Raw genomic sequence first — 19,323 nt, 5'->3', positions numbered from 1 at the left:
CTTCCCTCTTTTCTTCCTCTCTCTTGGGCTTTCTGTCCAGCTTGGCAACGGCAGGACCCACCTCCCAAAGGATGAGGCACTCAGTCAATGGAAAACTCTTTTGTTTGCTGCTTGCCAGCTTTGGAGAATGAGTGCTTGAAAGGGGGAGGAAGGGAAAAAATAGACAACCTTCTTCCATGATGCCAACTTTGAAAGAAGAGAAAGGGAAGAATCCCAGAAAGGAACACAAACCCAGCCGGTATTCAACCACTCTTGCCTTTCCACCCCACTTCCTTTTTTATTCTGGCTTTTATGCCACTGGCGACTCCAAATTTGTCATTGCAAAAAACAACCCAGCATGGAGCTAATTCAGCCCCAAAGGGGAATGAGGGAAGCAACAGCATATAGGTTGCCCCTTTCCACCTTAGCCAGGCCTGCAATGGCCAGGCCTTGGTTAACATTGTTCTGCGCTCCCATTCTGTTTTTAGGAGACAAAGGACTGTGACGAACTCCTCAAACTTTATGATGGCTCAGTGGTGGGTTTCTCCCTTATAGTTCTTTCTTGTTTGCCTCTTTTATATCAACATGATTCCACCCTGGATGTTGAAGGCCTTAAATACATAGAGTTGGAAAAGACCACATAGGCTTACGTGAAGAAGTAGTTTGAAAAAGATAATTGGAAAGGAAGGAAGAAAGGAAGGAAGGAAGGAAGGAAGGAGGGAGAAAAGAAGGGAAAATGCACACACTTTTAATGCAGACCCTTCAACTGTCCTGATTTGGCAGAGATGGGATTGCCCTATGCTGCTATCCCACTCCATCCATGCAATTGGGAATATGTCATCTGCTTCCAACTGGATTATATGAATCTATGCCACCATACAGTCCACTTCAAAGCAGATAATCTGGATTTATATGTCAGTGTACATGGGGCCAAAGAAGATTTAATCCTGGTCCCATCTACAATGCCATATAGTATAGTTTCTTAATGCAGATCATCTGCTTTGAACTGTAATATATAGCACTGTAGACTCATATAATCCTGTTCAAAGCAGATAATCTGGATTCAGAAACTGGATTACATGGCAGTGTTGATCCAGATTCTGTTAATTCGGTGGGGAGGGGGTTTAGAAGAAGGTGTGAAATCTTGCTCTTGCCAGTAGATTTTGAAAAAAGCAAACTGATGCAGCCTTTCCTAACCTCTGTGTTTTTCCTCAATAATAACTTCCCCCATTTTTGCTTGGCCACATGTATCCTGGTTCTGTCTGTGAAATGTTGATGGGTATGGAGCAATGGAGGAGGTTTTATTTTTCCATGTCAGAAGCGACTTGAGAAATGCAAGTTGCTTCTGGTGTGAGACAATTGGCTGTCTGCAAGAATGTTATCCAGGGGACACTCGGATGTGTTACCATCCTGTGGGAGGCTTTCCTCATGTCCATGCATGGGGAGTTGGAGCTGACATATGGGAGGTCACCCAATCCTGCAGATTTGTTCAGCCAGCACAACGGGTTAACCCACTGTGCAACTGTGGCTCTACAGAATGGAGAAGATGGAGGCATATCATCTGCTTTAAGTTCTGGCTTATGCTGCTGCTTCCTGCTGTTCAATGGAGTGGTAGGGTGGTGACAATATGTTTTGTACCATTGTCCTGGTTCATTCAACTGCTAAAACTTTGTATTAGCAAGATATAATCCAACACATTTTGCTATAGGTTTTCAATGAATATCGCATCAAATCTCAATCAATTCAACACAGTTTGTGGCAACCACAAAAACAAAGTTTCTGGAGTAAAACAAATACTTTTAAAGTAAGTCCTGCACAGTCAAACAGGAAAGAATACTTTCAAACCAGGAACAGAAAATCTTTCAAATGTTTTAAAAGTAAAGGTAAAGGTTTTCCCCTGACATTAAGTCCAGTCATGTCCGACTCTGGGGGTTGGTGCTCCTCTCCATTTTTAAGCCAAAGAGCCAGCGTTGTCCATAGACACCTCCAAGGTCATGTGGCTGGCATGACTGCATGGAGTGCTGTTACCTTCCCGCTGGAGCGGTACTTACTGATGTACTCACATCTGCATGTTTTTGAACTGCTAGGCTGGCAGAAGCTGCAGCTAACAGCGGGAGCTCATGCTGCTCCCCGGATTCGAACCTGCAACCTTTTGGTCAACAAGTTTAGCAGCTCAGCAGTTTAACCCACTGTGCCACCTGGTTACATATTGTAATCAAATCAGCATTTGCAAGGCTTGCTTAACAGGCTGATTTCCCTTTTCGTGGAGTACAGCTGAAGCATTTTCCGCAGAACCCACTTCAAATGCTGCATGCTGTTGCTAACAGATTTGTGCAAATGGGTAGCATTCAACAAGCTTTTACTCTTGCCAAATTTTTTGCGACCTCAACATTGAGCAAAGGGGAACCCATTTGGGGTCAAGATACATAGTTTAAGAAATAGTGGCATAGCTTGCAACCTTCAGGGCTCCCCCACTCCCAAAAGGAAACTAAAATCCTTCTAGAAAATAATGAGAAAAATGTGATGCTAAAAACATATTTTGAAATTGCAAGTGTAATTGCATTGGTAATCATAATTGCAACTCATTTATTTTAAAACTGCTTGCACCTGCAAATCTTCAGTGAGCAACCTCTAGGGCTGTCTGCACCCAACTGGTACAGAAAATGGCCAATGTTACCACAGGTATCAGGGCTCTGCTTTGAACTCAGAGCAGGAGGATTTATAAGGCTTGAGGAAACCTCCAGACTCCGAGAAGTTATGGTAACGCTGACATTTTTGTTTTATTTCAGAGACGACCGAAATAAAGCAATGAAAAATAGGCTCGCTATCTGGGTGTCTTTGGCACAGAATCTGCCTCACTGTCCTTTCTCTGCAAAATGAGACTAAGCAGCCAGCTCGGTAATTCCAAATATAGTCAGCCGTTCTCTGAAAATTTTTAGTCATAGCAAATGGAGACTCAACAAAACATAACCTCATCTTTGCAGTGCACACAGCTCCTTCCTTGCACTCTTTACTAGGCTTTATTTATGCTACGCGCCTTCTGTCGTCTGGATCAGGCGCTCTCGCCCAGAACTGAAGGGCGCCATGAACATATCAACTCATTCATCAATGACTTGGCAGCTACAAATAGGTGCAGCTTCCCAAGCCATGCCATGAATCTCGGCTATGACCAGAGGAGTTCTTCCCAGCAAAATGCCTGTTGGCATGATGGGCTGTATAAACCTTATGCCATAAATCTTCTCATTCTCCTGCTCACATCCTCTCATTGTAGGAGGTTGATTTCACAGGCAGATAAACCTATTGTCAGCTCACAATGCTAGCTAGTTGTACATGGCTAAAGTAAGAGGAAATGATTGCCAAAAACAGGACAAATGGGAAGCAGACCTAGGCAGCTTTTGCATATGCTAATTATATACTAGTGGTTCCCAACCTGTGGTCCGTGGACCAACAGTGGCTCTCAAGAACTAAAATATGGTCCATGGCCTCGCTGTTACTACACCGTTGCAACGAGAGTGACTGGTCTCGCAAAGCCTTCTTATAGTGCCGAGGCTTATTAAATATGGTTTTCTGTGGGTGAGCAGATGGCAACTACTGGAAAATTGGGCTGGATCTGGCCCCTTCCACACAGCTGTATAAAATCCACATTGAACTAGATTATATGGCAGTGTGGACTCAGATAATCCAGTTCAAAGTAGATATTGTGGATTATCTGCCTTGATATTCTGCATTATATGGCTGTGTGGAAGGGCCCAACATTGCCCTATATCCCAGGAACTGATCCCAGATTATCTGCTTTGAACTGGATTATATGAGTCTCCACTACCAGATTATCTGGGATCAGATCCTAAGATATAGGGTAGTTTAGCACCAGCCTAAAGAAACCAGAATAGCTGCCTAAAGAACTTCCAACTGAGTTCAGATTTAAAAGTGAGAGAGGAGAGAGAGGGCGGAATAGAAATAAACTGTTGTTGTTGTTAGAGATGGGAAAAGGGGGAATCACTAAAAGGGAATATAAGCAAATATCTAGGATGTGTAGGGAGAAAGTGAAGACCCTTCCACACAGCCACATAACCCAGAATACTAAGGCAGATAATCCTAAATACCTGCTTTGAACTGGGTTATCTGAGTCCACACTGTCATATAATCCAGTCCAATGTGTAAGGGGCCTCAAAAAAGCACATAACAAGCTCAGACATGCTCAAGAGTCCACGGACAATAAAATGGGCTTTCTGGTCACGTCTGTTGCTCTTCTTCCATTAGGATGCAGCCTTTGAGTTTTTCCCTTTACTTATTCCCCAAGGTATGTGCACTTCTCTCTCTCTCTCTCTCTCATAGGTCACAGGAGTGTGGATGTGGGGAGAAGACATTACAGAGCTGGGGAATTCCATGTGGGACAATGGCTCATCTGCTCTTCCCTGCAGTGATACAACACAAAGCTTAACGGGTGACCCCAAGCTCACATTTGCAAAATAGAAACAACAGCGTGCAGCTCTTCTGATGTCTCATAGGATTTGTCCCTCCAGACTTTCCTTTTTAGGAAGGCTTTTATGGCCTGTTTAGTGAAGCTGTCCTTTGGGTGATCCTTCATGCTCTTGTGCTCTTCATGCTTTGGTAGCAGTTTCATTGCTCTGTTTGTTTAGTTTGTATGTATTTTATCTTATTTGATTGTAATATGCCTTTGGCTGGAGATCAGAGTATAAATGCAATTTGTAATAACGAAGGAGAAGTTAAAGGTACAGAAGCCCAGATCTGTATACACATGCGCGTATTCATCCGAAATGAAGAACCATCCTTTGGACATTCACCTGGTTCTTTTTCCACACAATGCTACTTTTGCTCAAATTAGACCACTAAATAAGCAGCAGCTTTATCAATGGCTTGGACAACAGAATAGAAGGAATGGCATGGTCCATTTAGAAACATGTAGATACAAATTTAGTCTAGGACCTTCCACAGCAATAATGATGGTGATGATAATGACAATACTGTCAACACACATTTTGGTGCCTCAAATGTTAGACCTGTTTCTGGGTATATTGGACTTGCCAATTACAAAAATGGCACCAGTTGTCTCCAATCAGCTCTAGTTTTTGAGATATAGAACATATGCCAGGTACCAGTCTTCATCTGCTGACCCATAGAAAATCCTGATAACCTTATCTAAGAAACTAGAGCTGATGCAATTGGATAGACAATTACAATGCAATTTTCTGAGTCACTGCCCTAAATAACCCCATGAACAGGCCTAAAAACCAATACACTGATAATTTATTTTTGGTTGGACTGTGTAATATATGGAGGTTCTATCCAATTGCTCAAACTTTCATACAGTGACACTTATTTCTCATGCTAGTAAGGTAATGCTCAAGATCCTGCAAGGTAGACTCCAGCAATACATGGAACGAGAGTTGCCAGATGTACAAGCTGGGTTTAGAAAAAGCAGAGAGACCAAATTGCCAATATCCGCTGGATAATGGAGGAAGGCAGGGAGTTTCAGAAAAACAGCTATTTCTGTTTTATTGACTATTCTAAAGCATTTGACTGTGTGGATCATAATAAATGGTGGCAAGTTCTTGTCTGTCTCCTGAGGAATCTGTATAACGACCAGGTAACAACGGTGAGAACAGACCATGGAACAACAGACCAGTTCAGGATTGGGAAAGGAGTACAGCACCCTCCCTATTCAACTTATAAGCAGAACACATCAGGAAGCATGCAGGGCTTGATGAATCCAAGACTGGAGTTAAAATTGCTGGAAGAAACCTTAGATATGAAGATAATACCACTTTGATGGCTGGAAGTGAGGAGGAGCTGAGGAGCCTTATAACCAAGGTAAAAGAAGAAAGTGCAAAAGTTGGGTTGCAGGTAAACATCGAAAAAACCAAGATGATGGCAACCAGACTGATTGATAAATGGCAAACAGAGGGAGAAAATGTGGAGACAGCGACAGACTTTGCATTTCTAGGTGTGAAGATGACTGCAGACATAGACAGCAGCCAGGAAATTAGATGTTACCTTCTTATGAGGAGAGCAATAACCAATCTCGATAAAATAGTGAAGAGTAGAAACATCACACTGGCAACAAAGATCCACATAGTTAAAGCAATTGTATCCCCCATAGTAACCTATGGAGGTGAGAGCTGGGCCATAAGGAAGGCTGAGCGAAGGAAGAGAGATGCGTTTGAACTGTGGTGTTGGAGGAAAATCCTGAGAGTACACTTGTTGTGTACTCATCTTCATCTGAGGAGGAGGTAAAACAGGACCTTGAAGATGTAGGAGTTGGGAATTTGGGGCAAGTGTTGAGGAGGAAGAAGAGGGAGAGGAAAACATACTGCCACTTCCTATGTTTCAGGAATGCCGAAGGGTGAAAGGAAAAGGTCAGCTAGAATTGCTGCAAGGAAGCTGAGCAATCAGACTTCGCCCCCAAGAACACCTGTGCTGGGAGCTGAGGGCTATAAATCAGCAGTAAAGTGAGTGGTCAATGTTGGCAGCAACCATTCTACTTAGTGCTTCTGTGCTCCAGTTTTCTTGCTTGCAGCTCCAGTGTCTGTGAAGTGCCTCGCTAAGACTTTTTGCCAAAGACTCTTATTTCATGTCTGATGTAAGACTTTTGCTTTGCTTTTGGGATTTTACTTCTGTTCCTTTGCTGCTGTTTGTTACATTAACATTTTGCTGAAGTAAAGTTTTTTTAGTTGCTTTAAACCTTGTTGTAAGGCTGTTTCTTGGGCAAAACTACAGGAAATAAAGCCCAAATGCTCACTCAAGGGAAGGATATTAAAGGCAAAAATGAAGTACTTTGGCTACATAATGAGAAGATAGGATAGCTTGGAGAAGATAATGATGCTGGGGAAAATGGAAGTAAGAAGGAAGAGGGGCCTACCAAGGGCAAGGTGGATGGATGTTATCCTTGAAGGGACCAGTTTGACCTTGAAGGTGCTGGGGTGGTGACTGCCAACAGGTAGCTCTGGCATGGAACGGCTGAACGAATAAATAGCATCACATTTCTAAGGCATTGAATGCAGCATCAGTGGTGGGCCTCCCTTGTGAGGGAGCATGTGAAAACAAAATAACCTGCAAGCAGCAAGCCAAATAAGTGTACATGGAAGAGAAACAGATTGAGGTAACGAAGTCTGGAGAAGCCGCAGTATGTCTATAGAAGGTAACTGTGTGTCACTTGATATGAAAGAGAAAGCGGAGATGGTGAAAGTGGGCAGCTGTTGGGCTACACTTCCATTGAGTTTCACGAAATGTTTCCATCAGCTGAATTTGGCATTGACTCTTTCTGTATGTATAATATGGAAGAAAAAGCCTGACTTGGTTGGTTTGCACATCTGGTTTATTTCCCCTGCCCTTTTTCTTCTCTTGTAAAGGAATATTTTGTTTGAGAAGAGATGTAACTTAATTAGGTGTTACGGCTGCACCTATTTTACTGCTGAATTCCTTCAGAGCTATACACAGTAGAGTCATGCATAGAACAAAGCATAATGGGGATGTGTGGGTATGCGAGAGATGTACTCGGATCCAATTTTGGCTTGGACAACGAGTTTGCCCTACACATTTGACTCCCTACTTATTGTTTCTTTTGATCAAAGAAAAAAAAAACCCATCAAACTTCTATTAGAATGTTATGCCCAGAATATTTGTTATGTCAAGACCAGCAAGGGGCAGTGATGCAATGATGGATTATGGCAATGGGAGCTGAACAGGAAAGGACACCATCCAATGGAGACAGAAATGGACCAAGAGATTCAGAAGGTTCTGAACTAAAGAAGGAGCTACTGGGAATGCAGGAGTCCTGGTTCTCAGATATACACTTTGGAAAAAAAACCCAGAATACAGTCTTTCTGAATGACCACCAATATACATAATCTGAATCACAAAGCTGTGGGATAGACCACATCTTTCCAAAGAATATGAATGAGAAACCACTCCTACTCCCAATTTCCAACTGTATCCAACTTCCAACTGTATGTGGTGGTGCAAGGGGTTAAACCCCTGTGCTGCTGAACTGCTGAATGTTGGCTGAACAACTGACCTGAAGGCTGTTCAACCAGGAGGTGACAACACAGGCTCCTCAGCTTGAAAATGGAGAAAAGCACCTTCCCAGAGCCAGAGATGAGCACCAACTCTAGAAGCTGGAAATGAAAAGAGAAGCCTCTGCCTTTGTGTGTCTCATTGTATATGATTGTAAAGGCACTGAATGTTTGCCTATGTATGTAAGTGCTGTAATCTGCTTTGAGTCCTACTGCTAATACTTCTGGACTGCTCCCTTTTTCCATTCAGAAATCCCAAAGATGCAAGAACTGACAGTTACGGGGACTTTTAATTCTCCTGATATCTGATGGGAGACTAACACTATAAAGCAAAGAATGTCCAACACATGCCTGATGTGCTTTGCAGATAAGTTCCTCCTCTTTCAAAAGCTAGAGGATGGAAGATCAAATGAGATGCAGTGTCTTCATGGAACAAATAGAACACTTATTCATTTCAGTGGGTCGACTCTAGTTGGCACTAAAATCAGCTTGACATGCACAACTCACTGCAATGTTTTGTTGTTACTCCTGCTCCTAAGGAACTAATAAAATCCAGCCAAAAACACAGAGGAGAAAAGGCTTGTGCCTGGGAAGGGAGGAATAGATATCCAGATTGCCTGTGCTGGAGAAACTCAGCATGAGGCAACAAGAGAAAGCATGGCCCTTCATGAAACTCTTTTCCTTTGCCAAGTCTCACAGCAATAGCTTTAGTGTTGGCCAGCAGAAAGGCAGGCTGATGGTTGGATTGTTGTTGTTTTTCTCTCTGTCATTTTGGAAAAGTTTTTTGTTTGCACATTAGGGTCAAAAGGAATCAGACGATTGTCACCAAATCTGATGCTAGATGTAAATTCTTCATTAAAAGCCCCATAAATACCTAACTGGGATATGTGCGGAGCGCTGAATCTGAGTGGTGGACGAGGCAGAGTGTCATGACAAACAAAGTTTTTGCACCTTGAACCAAGAGAAAGAAAAGATGCCACTATCTCAGGCACCTATGTGGGCAATTTTGGATTTTCAGGTATTTTGGACTCTGGAGTTACAGATGTGGGATGCCTCACTTGCAGCTACTGCTGAATTGAGGAATCTTGGGTTTCTCAAGTCGTTCTGGGCTTCCCTGTGATACCACTGTTTGGGGGTTTGCCAACTTTCATTTGAATTTCTTTCCAGCCTGAAAGGCTGAAACAAAACTATTAAAGCGAATACACCCCGCCTCAACATCACCGCTTCCTGGAATTGTCTGATGTGGTCATAATGACACGTGACTTATTTACATCCCATTTGGATGAACGCAATGCACTCAAAAGAGGCTGCCTATCAAGAACAACCAGGAACTGTCCCAACTGGTTACAGAGACCTTAACAACTATCTCTTACAACACCTCCACTGGCTAATAGTCTCTTTCCAGGCACAATTGAAAGCAGTGGTAGGGATGACAGTGAGTTCACTTTGACTCACATTCCATTCACTTTTAGTTTTATTTGAAGTCAAATCAGTTCTAAAAATTATACATGCATTGCTTCTTCAGTTCATTTGCATCCCCCCCCCCCCCCCCGGTACAGTCCTATGCTACTGATGGTGAATATACATATACACTGAATTTGGTGCACATTCTTTATATTTTTGTGTTTTTATCTATGTAATTGATTGTATCTATTTTATGTGTTGTCAAAGGCTCACTGGGTTGCTGTGAGTTTTTCGGCCTGTATGGCCATGTTCCAGTAGCATTCTCTCCTTACATTTTGCCTGCATCTGTGACAATCATCCTCAGAGGTTCTGTTGCTAGTGATGCAAGTGGGGTGTATATATATCTGTGAAATGTCCAGGGTGGGAGAAAGACCCCTTTTCTGTTTGAAGGAAGTGTGAATGTTGCCGTTAGCAAGCTTGAATAGCATTGAGAAGCCATGAAGCTGCAAAGTCAATCAATGAGGGGATTTACAGAGGTGTCCTAGTTTGAATGGCATTGAATAGCCATGAAGATGCAAAGTCAATCAGTGAGGGTATTTGCATAGAGGTGTCCTGGCTTGAATAGCATTGAGTAGCTACGAAGCTGCAAAGTCAATCAGTGAAGGTATTTGCATAGAGGTAGCTTGGCTGCTGTGTCTGGATGCATCCTTTGTTTGGGAGGTGTTAACTGGCACTTGGTTGTTTGCTGTCTGGAATTCCCCTGTTTCTGAGTGCTGTTCTTTCTTTATTTTGGATAGATAGATAGATAGATAGATAGACAGACAGACAGATAGTTCATATGTTTTTGACTCTGTTGTACCCTGCCTCAAGCCATCAGGAGAGGCAGATAAATAAATAAATAAATAAATATATAATCACAATTATTACTATTGTATTATACACTGCAAAAAAGCAGATATATAATTGTATTGAGTTTTCATGGATGTTGTCTTTTGAAGTTCTGCACAGAAAGCAAAATGAGAACTTTAGAAGATACACAGATCAGAAATAAGCAAGGGCAGGGATGCCACCTTGACTTTCCAGTACAGCAACCGCTCACCTGTTGGTTCTTCTGTGCTGACGACCACAGAGGTTGGGTTGATGGCAGGGATTTCTGGAAAAGAAAGATGGGTTTTCTTAGTTGGCTTAAGAATATACATTTATTTCCCTGCCTTGCTACACTTCTCACAGCTGGTAGACAGAGAGACTGAAATAAGTGTGTGACCCTTCTGGTGTTTCCCATGCTTTCTGCAACATAACCTAGGAAACATTCTCTCATCTGCGGAGCTTCTTTACTTCTCCTCGGATTGCTTGCTGTTCATATATAAAAACAGTATAATGTCAGACAATTTCACATAGTACAGTATCAGCTTCTTTGACTGATCACAGCTTTCTAGGGCTGTTCATCACCTAATGATACCCGGGATTCAGTCATATATGTCTCCCTGCAAATGAAGTAAGTGCTCTTCCCTTAAGCATCTAAGGAAAGTTAAGCCCATACATAACACTATGTAACACGATTTTTGTTCCTGGTTATAAATGTTGTTTCCTAATAGGTTTTGTCATAAAAACATGGGTAAAGTTTATTAAATTACCAAAAACTTTGTTTTTGCAAGACATCCTGCTACAGCACATTTTGCTCTAGTTTTTTTTAGTCTCTCAACAATGAGTCTCCATCAGTTCAACCTAGTTTCAAAAGGAAATTGAAAGTCACCTGGGAAGGTCAAGAGCTTGAACATTGTTTCCATCCTAAATATCTCGGTGTTACCTTAGATCGAACACTAGTATATAGGAAACACTGCTTGAACACCAAGCACAAAATAGCTGCACGCAATAACATCCTGCAGAAATTTACTGGCAGCACATGGGGTGCAGACCCAAAATTAATAAGAACATCAGCCCTGGCCTTGTCTTACTCAACTGCTGAATATGCCTGCCCTGTTTGGCATAAGTCTGCCCATGTAAAACAGATGAACATAGCATTGAATGAAACATGAAGAATAATCACAGGGTGTCTTAAACCTACACCTGTTGATAAACTCTACAAGCTAGCTGGCATTGCTCCCCCCCCCCCCCCGATGTGTGACAGAAAGTTGCTGCTAAATATGAGAAAAATAAGGTTGAACACTGTGAAAGCCATCCACTACATAGCTACCACCCCCCTCCCAGTAGACTCAAATCAAGGAAAAGCTTTATGAGAACTACCACTCCTCTTGGCGTCCCCCCATCAACAGCAAGAATATCCCTCTGGGCAGCTAAACCAGGAAATCCCAACTGGATGGCCTGCCACGAGGGTCTTCCTCCAGAGGCAAACTAAGAATGGGCAACTTGGAAGTCCCTGAACAGACTCAGAAGTGGAGTGGGCAGATCAAAAGACAACCTGGCAAAATGGCACTACCTAAAAGAATCCTATACCTTGTGTAGAACAGACAACTCCGCATCTGTATGCTTGACCACTATGCCCTGCCTCATGTACAGAGGAAGAATTGTTGGTGGCTATAGACAATGCCATTGCTGTTGCCCATTTTTGGTCAAAAGATACTTAGCCGCCTGTGCTCCTATTTTTATCAGTTTTATACTAATTTATGCAATGCTTTTGATACAAAATAAATAAGTTCAACCTAGTTTGTGGCAGTCACAAAGACAATGCAGTTTCTGTAGTATAATAAGTACTTTCAAAATAAGGACTGCACAGTTAAACAGGAAATAACCCTTTTAAACCAGGAACAGAAAATCTTTCAAATTTTGTAACATAGTTTAATTATCAACTGACACAACAAAATACATATACAAGATAATCAAGGAATTGATCTCTTTGCTTGTCTGACTTAAGGGATGGTGTAGACAAGATCAGCTTAACCAGATCTCTATAAAACCAGGTGATAAGTAATCCAATTAAAATAGTTTCTAACCTCCTTTGCTATAAAGTTTAAAGAGTTTAACAAATATTTGATTGTTGGATTAGTATGCACTCTGTCAGTAACAACACATACAATGATCCCTGGGCTCAGCTGAATGTTTGTGTGTGACAAGCAACACTTGTTGACACTCTGACCAGCCTACACCACAAGCATGCGTAAACACCTCACTGCTTTACTCACTGATGCATGGAGCCACTGGCGAACGGCTCTGTTGATAGCCTTTGGCACAGCGGTTGCAGGTTAATCCTGTCACGCCATCTTTGCAAGGGCACTGACCAGTCGTCTGGTTGCAGGTCTTCCCAGCAGCACCAACCGGGTGGCAGTCACAAGCTAAACAAGAAGGATGCGGAGGGAGGCAGGGGAGAGGAAAGGACAGAGGAAAGGGAGAACGGCTGTAAGCTGCGAACACACATACATTCATCTACATTATAATTCACAATCCATGCTAACAGGAAGCAAGTGCTCTTTGAAATACAAAAAATATATATTGGAAAATGGAAATTTCCATAACCTTTTGGAAATTTTATGATCCTTGGGAAGGCAGGACCTTGTTAGAAGTCATCATCGTTTGAAAAATGATGCCATAACCCCTTGGTAAAAGCATGACCTGTTAGAATCATAACATTTTGGGGAAATGGCATTCATGCAAGGCAAATAAGCAGACTTCTTTAAAAGTAACATAATTGGTTTACTCACAAACTTCATGTATTCAACATATTGGTGCTTTGCTTATCAATTCAGTTACAAATAGAATTTGAAGAAGTTTTTCAGAGTGGATAGCACATGGGATTGTTCTTATAATCAACAGTTCAAAGTCCAAAGCATCTCTCTGTTCTGAGAGTCTAATAGAGTCTCTGTAGACTGTTTCAACCAATTTCTAAAAACAGGCATCTGTTTCTACTGAAGTCTCTAAGCATACAGTTCCTACTAAAGTCTAAAGCATACTGTTTCTACTGGCATCTGAAAGCAAACAGTTCCTACCGAAGTCTGAAGCACACATCATACTGTCTTCTTAAAAGCATACTGTTTTAAAATGGAGTCTGAGTCCTGAACAACCCTAGTTCTGATCACATTGTTTGCAGCCCCTCCCACAACAAAGAGTTAAGGTAAAATTGCATACCAATACACACATTTATAATACAGTAAACAATCAGAATTATATACGTAACAAATAACCAGTGGAGGCTTGAAATACCTAGAGTTAAAGTGCTGGGGATTTCATTCCTTGATAGGGTGACTAACAGTTTACATTGTGACTAATGGTTTGCATAACAACTGCAATTATACAATCATAGAGTGGGAATGGGCCTTCAAGACCATTGCATTCAACCTCATATACTCAGTGCAAGAAATCCAGCTAAAGCATTGCACAGCAGGTAACTGTCCAGCCTCTTTTTGGAGACATCCAGAGAATGAGGCCCTCAATCTCTTCAATTGATCCCACTGCTCAAACACTCTTGCTGCCAATGTTTCTTCTCATGTTCAACTGGAATCTATTCTCCTGAAACTTAAAACCAATAGACCTCATTTTCCCTTCCAGGGCAGCTGAGAGTAAGCCTTCACACTCCTCTTTGTGGCAGTGCTTGAGGTATTTCAATAGTGCAGTCATATTATCCAGAGAAGCCTCCCACAGGATGGTAACACATCCAGATGTACCCTGGGCAATGTCTCTGAAGACAGTCAATTCTCTCACACCAGATGCAACTTGCAGTTTTTCAAGCTGCTTCTGACATGATTAAAAACAACAACACTCTTGGTCTTCTCTTCTGAGCATGCCCAGCTTCTTTTACCTTTCCTTGTGTGTTTTACTCTCCATATCTCTAACCATTTTCAATATCCTTCTCTAAAGCCATTCCAAGTTGTCTATATCTTTCTTAAAACCCCAGAAAGGAAAGCAGGGCTCAAATGAGGCCTCACTATGTCGAATCTCATAGGTGGATTTTTGAGCTAGAGTGTCCTGAGTGTGATGAGGTGGGCAATGTATTTTTTTAAAAAAGTAATTGAGTCTTAGTTTTTGTAAATGTAATTAGCCCACTATGTATTGTCAGTACCATCCATTTGCAACAGGAAATCAATCTGCATGCACATAGGGCAAACCAAATCCTGTGAGATTGAGGAGCAGCCCATCCCTCCTTCCCTGCCTGTGGGGAGAAGGCTGGCATTTTGCCTGAAACGGTGGTCAGCCCCCCCCCCCCCAAAGAGTCTTTCCATGGCTATAAGCCAGGAACAGGCTTGCAAAGTTGGCACTGATACTTGCTCTGGGTTCTTTGTATCAGGACATTGCTATTTAAATATCTCATAGTGTCCTGCAGTTTTAAAAAAAACATTGAGAGGAATAGTAGCTCCTGCCAGATGATGCTGTCTCTAGATAAGCCTGCTGAGATCCAACAGAAAATGTGTTCAGAGCTTGGGAAGTTATTGTTGAGGTTTTACTCTTTACTGCTCATTTCCCAAAATTAACAAGTTTATTTGGGTTACTATGAAAAAAAAATCTTAATGTTGTAAACACATGGTTCTCTTGTTTCCTCCACGCCCGCAACAGATCACAAAGCAGCAGAAGGAGATACTTTTGAACCAAATACTTTAAACTTGAAACTGTTAGCCTTTTTATTTCCCTTTACTTTCCCTCTAGAGCTGTTCTCACACTGTGCTCTACATAGCCCTTGGGCTCCATACTAAGGGGCTCCATGTATCCTTTCTCCCCCATGATAAACTTTTGCTTCAAAAAAGGCTCAGTGGTTGAAAGAGCTTTAGAACTCTAGAGATCACCAGAGTGACTCTTGCTTGGAAATGATTTCATGGTGTTGCCTCTGTAATGCATGGATTTGCCATGGGCTCCATGGCCAGCAGACTGGTGCAAGGGATTCATCATTGGACTTGGACCCTGGAGACCATGGTACAAATCCCTGCTCAGTAAAGAAGACCCTCAGGATGATCTCGGAGAAATCACACTCTCTCAACCTCAGAGCAAAGTGAATGCAAACCTGTACAAATCCTGCCACAAAACCCCAAAGAACAACATTTATGTAGTGAGGTTTAAAGCCAAATCAGAATGAGAGCAAGGCTTCCTGCCCTCATATGCATTTGGGGATGCATATACATATAAACTAGGCATGTACAAAAAAATTGGAAGTGTCGGAAATCGTAAGAAAATTGGAAGTTTTGTAACTTGGAAGCCATATCTGAAGCATTTGCATGGCCCACACCAAATATTGTAGAATTGAAACTTACCCCATACTTTTCTGTTTTCGTTTTGTAAATCTCAGAAGTCTCCCAAAGTCAGTTCCATATTCAGTGCAAGGAAACAAAGCCATTAAGCCTAAAAGGTTGCCTGCCTGCCTGGAATTAGTGGAATCTTGGCATTAGGAGCCATGGAAAGAGGGAGCAGTGCATTTTAGGAACAGCATAGAACTCTGGGAAATGTCGTTTGGGAAGGGGAGGAGCCCTATGCCAAATAATTCGAAATGCTCTGCCCTAAACTACATTTCCCAGTATGCATCAGCATCAGAAAGCCCCAATTAGGAGAGGAGATTGATCTGTAGCCTGCCAGAGTTCCAATACAGTTGTTAATATCCTACACTATGGTTTCTGTTCCTGGGTTATGAATGGCAGTTCCTAATTGGTTCTGTCACAAAAACATAGTGAAAGTTTATTACACTGCAAAAACTTCGTCTTTGCACAAGGGACATTGCCCTATAGCACATTTTGCTTTGTTGAATCTCCACCATTTTAATAAAGGTTCTGCCACAAAAACAAAGTTTCTGGAGTAGAAAAACAACTTTCAAAGTAAAGAATACACATTTAAACAGAAAATAATACTTTCAAAGTAGGAACAGATTTTCTGTAGTATTAAAAATGTTGTTTATAAAAAGTTTGAAAATTCGCCAAAAATCCATGGATAAGTGAAACATTTTGGTGAGCTAACAGTGGGCACTGTGTTCTATCACTGTAGCAAGTTTCACCCCGATAGCTTTAAAACGAGGGAGATAGGAACCCCTGAAGTTTCCTCAATTATTGTAATTTAATTATGCGCAATTATTGTAACAAAATAGTAAAGAAATGTTGTTAGTCTCATTACAGTAACAATGTTCTCACTAAGTGTACTTTTTTTAACACTTTAGAAATGAAGCACCAGCACACCTCCCCCCCCCCAGTTTTGTAATGACCTTTGAACCATTTGTTAATGGATCACACATCCCTAAAAACAAACATGAAAGCATCATATATACAGATGATGCTTGTCTATTTCTAAATTAGTAGAGATTGAATATATATGGAGTTTGCTTGTTGATTCTGAATTTGTACTTGTCAATACCTAGTCAATCTTAATGTGTAGATTTTAATCTATATTTTAATGGTGTGGTCTTGTGTTATATATGTTTTAATAGTGTTGTGTTTTATTGTTCTGTTTTAACCCTGTTGTGTCCCACCTCAAGCTGAAAGGAGAGGCAGATATCAATATCATCATCATCATCATCATCATCATTATTAATGCCAAAGTGCATTTCTAACCCTCACAATTCTCCCTCGCTGTAAGAAACCTAGTAATTAAGAAGCGCCCGGTATTTTCAGACCTTTTCAATATCCTTTTCTGTAATGACCCTCCACTGTTTTCTTCACAACTTTTCTTCCTCCTTTCTAACAGAATTCTGCTCAATCATTTTAAAAAACGGAACAACAAATCCCCAGCGCCCAAACTCTCTCAAATAAAATTAAGATGCAAAGAAAAAATTCAAAAGACAATACTAGCTATAAGTCTGTTTATCTATTTGTTCCACATCAAAGTGGCCTGCTTTGTTTGGCTGCAACTTCATGTAGGATGTTGACATAGCACTTCAAGTACTGCTGATTTCCCCTGTATTGTGTCATAAAGATCTTATAGCTAATCGTTTATTTTATTTTTATTTTATTTATGACTTCTATGGTTACTAAACGAAATAAAAATTCATCCATTCATTTATTCCAATGGCAGCCTGTGGCTTTCTGGCTGCGTATTTCTTCTTACATGCTGTTCTGCCCATTTTTCATTGCTGAGCAGCACAATGGGAAGTAGATGGCTTGGGAGGCATCTGTATGAGCTCCTTTGGTGAACCTTGGAGGTATTGAAAGAGCTGAACCAACAGGAATCTGCCTTCTTCCATGAAGGTCCTCTTAGAAAGAGGCTGCCCCCCGAAATTCTCATGGTGGTCCGCGAGAAGGCCTTACTGGTACATTATTTAAACTGTTATGTTTATTCATATCATGATCTGATCACCATGCTCAATATATCCCATATGCATGGGGATATTGGGGTAACAATACAAAAGGTTTGCTAGGGTAGACCCTCTTTCACTCAGACACAGCCCCCCCCCCCCCCCCCCCGGAAACAAAATCCTGGCTACAGGCCTGGTTCAGATAGAGATCAGCAGCCAGGTTACTAAGTAGGGCTCTGTACAGGGAGAGAACCACTTCCATGTTACAGCAGCTCCACTGTCTACTGGTCTGCTTCTGAGCTAAATACAAAGTTGGTTGTTGTAGGTTTTTTGGGCAGTATGGCCATGTTCTAGAAGCATTCACTCCTGATCTCACAACCTCTGAGGATGCCTGCCATACATGCAGATGAAACGTCAGGAGAAAATGCTTCTAGAACATGACCATACAGTCTGAAAAACCTACAACCACCCAGTGATTCCGGCCATGAAAGCCTTCGACAATACATACATTAAAGTGTTGACCTTTACCTATAAAGCCTTGAATGGTTCGGGTCCAGGCTATCTTCAAATTGCATTTCTCTATATAGACCACCTCGTGCACTGTGGTCAGTGGAGGAGGCCCTGCTCTCTGTTCCAACCCCTTTACAGGCAAGGCTGGTGGGAACAAGAGAGGGGGCCTTCTCCATGATTGCTCCCCGTCTCTGGAACTTCCTCCCTAAAGAAATAAAAATGGCCCCTACCCTCTTCTCCTTCAAGAAACTTCTGAAAACACACCTATGTACCTTAGCATACAGAGAGGAGGAGGACTAGCACAACCAGCACTTTATGGCTGCCACGGTCCATTTTGAATTACAACTGATGCTTGGCACCTTTGCAATTTGGTCGTTTTAACTGTTTAGGGCATATACTTTTGTTAAATTATGTTTTATTGGTATAATTATGTTTTCCTTAGCATTTGTATTTCTTATTTTTTAAATATGAATTCTCGTATTATCATAAGTCTGTTAATGTTTATTTTTAATCTTTTGATATTGTGTGATTTAATTGTGCCATTGAATGTCTGCCTTTTAATATGTACGTAAACCACCCTGAGCCCCTCTGGGGAGAGAGGGGAGTCTAGAAATAAAGCATCATAATCATCATCATGATCATCATCACCACCATCAGCATTATTAGAAAGAGCCTATTCTCCTCCCTTCAAAGTTCATTCTGCTGTTGAAGCTTAGAATTACAGAATCATAAAGTTGGAAAAGATGACAAGCGCCCTCCAACCTAATCATATAGGATTTGGCTCCTCCCTTTTTAGGACTGTTTCACTTACATCTAGAGGAGGGAGCTAGAGGGAGCTTTCAAAACAGAGGATTGTCCAACTATGTAAGAAGGCTGGAAGGCTACAACTGGTATGTCCCATCTTTGCCTTATGCTGTAATGTCTTTTATCTCTAAAACAGTCTACTTAGGGCCTTATCCCACACCCTTCCCCCTTTTAAAACAGCTATAATCCTTTTAGACAATGGAAAGTGACGGAGCCGATCCTATGGAACAGGGGGGACTTCCTGTCGGTGCCCGTCATGATTTGTTAGTAAACGTAAAAAAGAAGATGGGCTGGGATTGTCTCGGGAACTTAGGATCTGCGATATTTCATTTCTAAAGTACCAAAAATAATGGGGGATGAGAGCTGTGGGCATTGCCCGCATTGAATCAAATAGGATGACGTGGGCAAATGTTATAACATGCGCAAATGAGTCCCCGGTAC

The 19,323-nt window shown here is 41.6% G+C and overlaps 1 protein-coding gene across 1 annotated transcript in view; it reads right to left on the bottom strand.

The window, feature by feature from the left end:
• The window catches only part of LOC132781878 (netrin-3), a 97,736-nt gene that overhangs the window by 13,413 nt on the left and 65,000 nt on the right, over window positions 1–19,323 (bottom strand). Inside the window, exons 4-5 of the mRNA XM_060786405.2 lie at window positions 12,557–12,706; window positions 10,516–10,569 (exon numbers count right to left, since the gene is read on the bottom strand). Of these exons, the coding sequence (XP_060642388.2) occupies window positions 10,516–10,569; window positions 12,557–12,706 (204 nt within the window). The remainder of the gene's footprint in view (window positions 1–10,515; window positions 10,570–12,556; window positions 12,707–19,323) is intronic.

This window comes from Anolis sagrei, chromosome X (assembly GCF_037176765.1).
Source record: "Anolis sagrei isolate rAnoSag1 chromosome X, rAnoSag1.mat, whole genome shotgun sequence".
Lineage (NCBI taxonomy): Eukaryota > Metazoa > Chordata > Lepidosauria > Squamata > Dactyloidae > Anolis > Anolis sagrei.
Note: the sequence above shows the minus strand (reverse complement) of the source record. Positions and strands in the feature narration are given on the sequence as shown.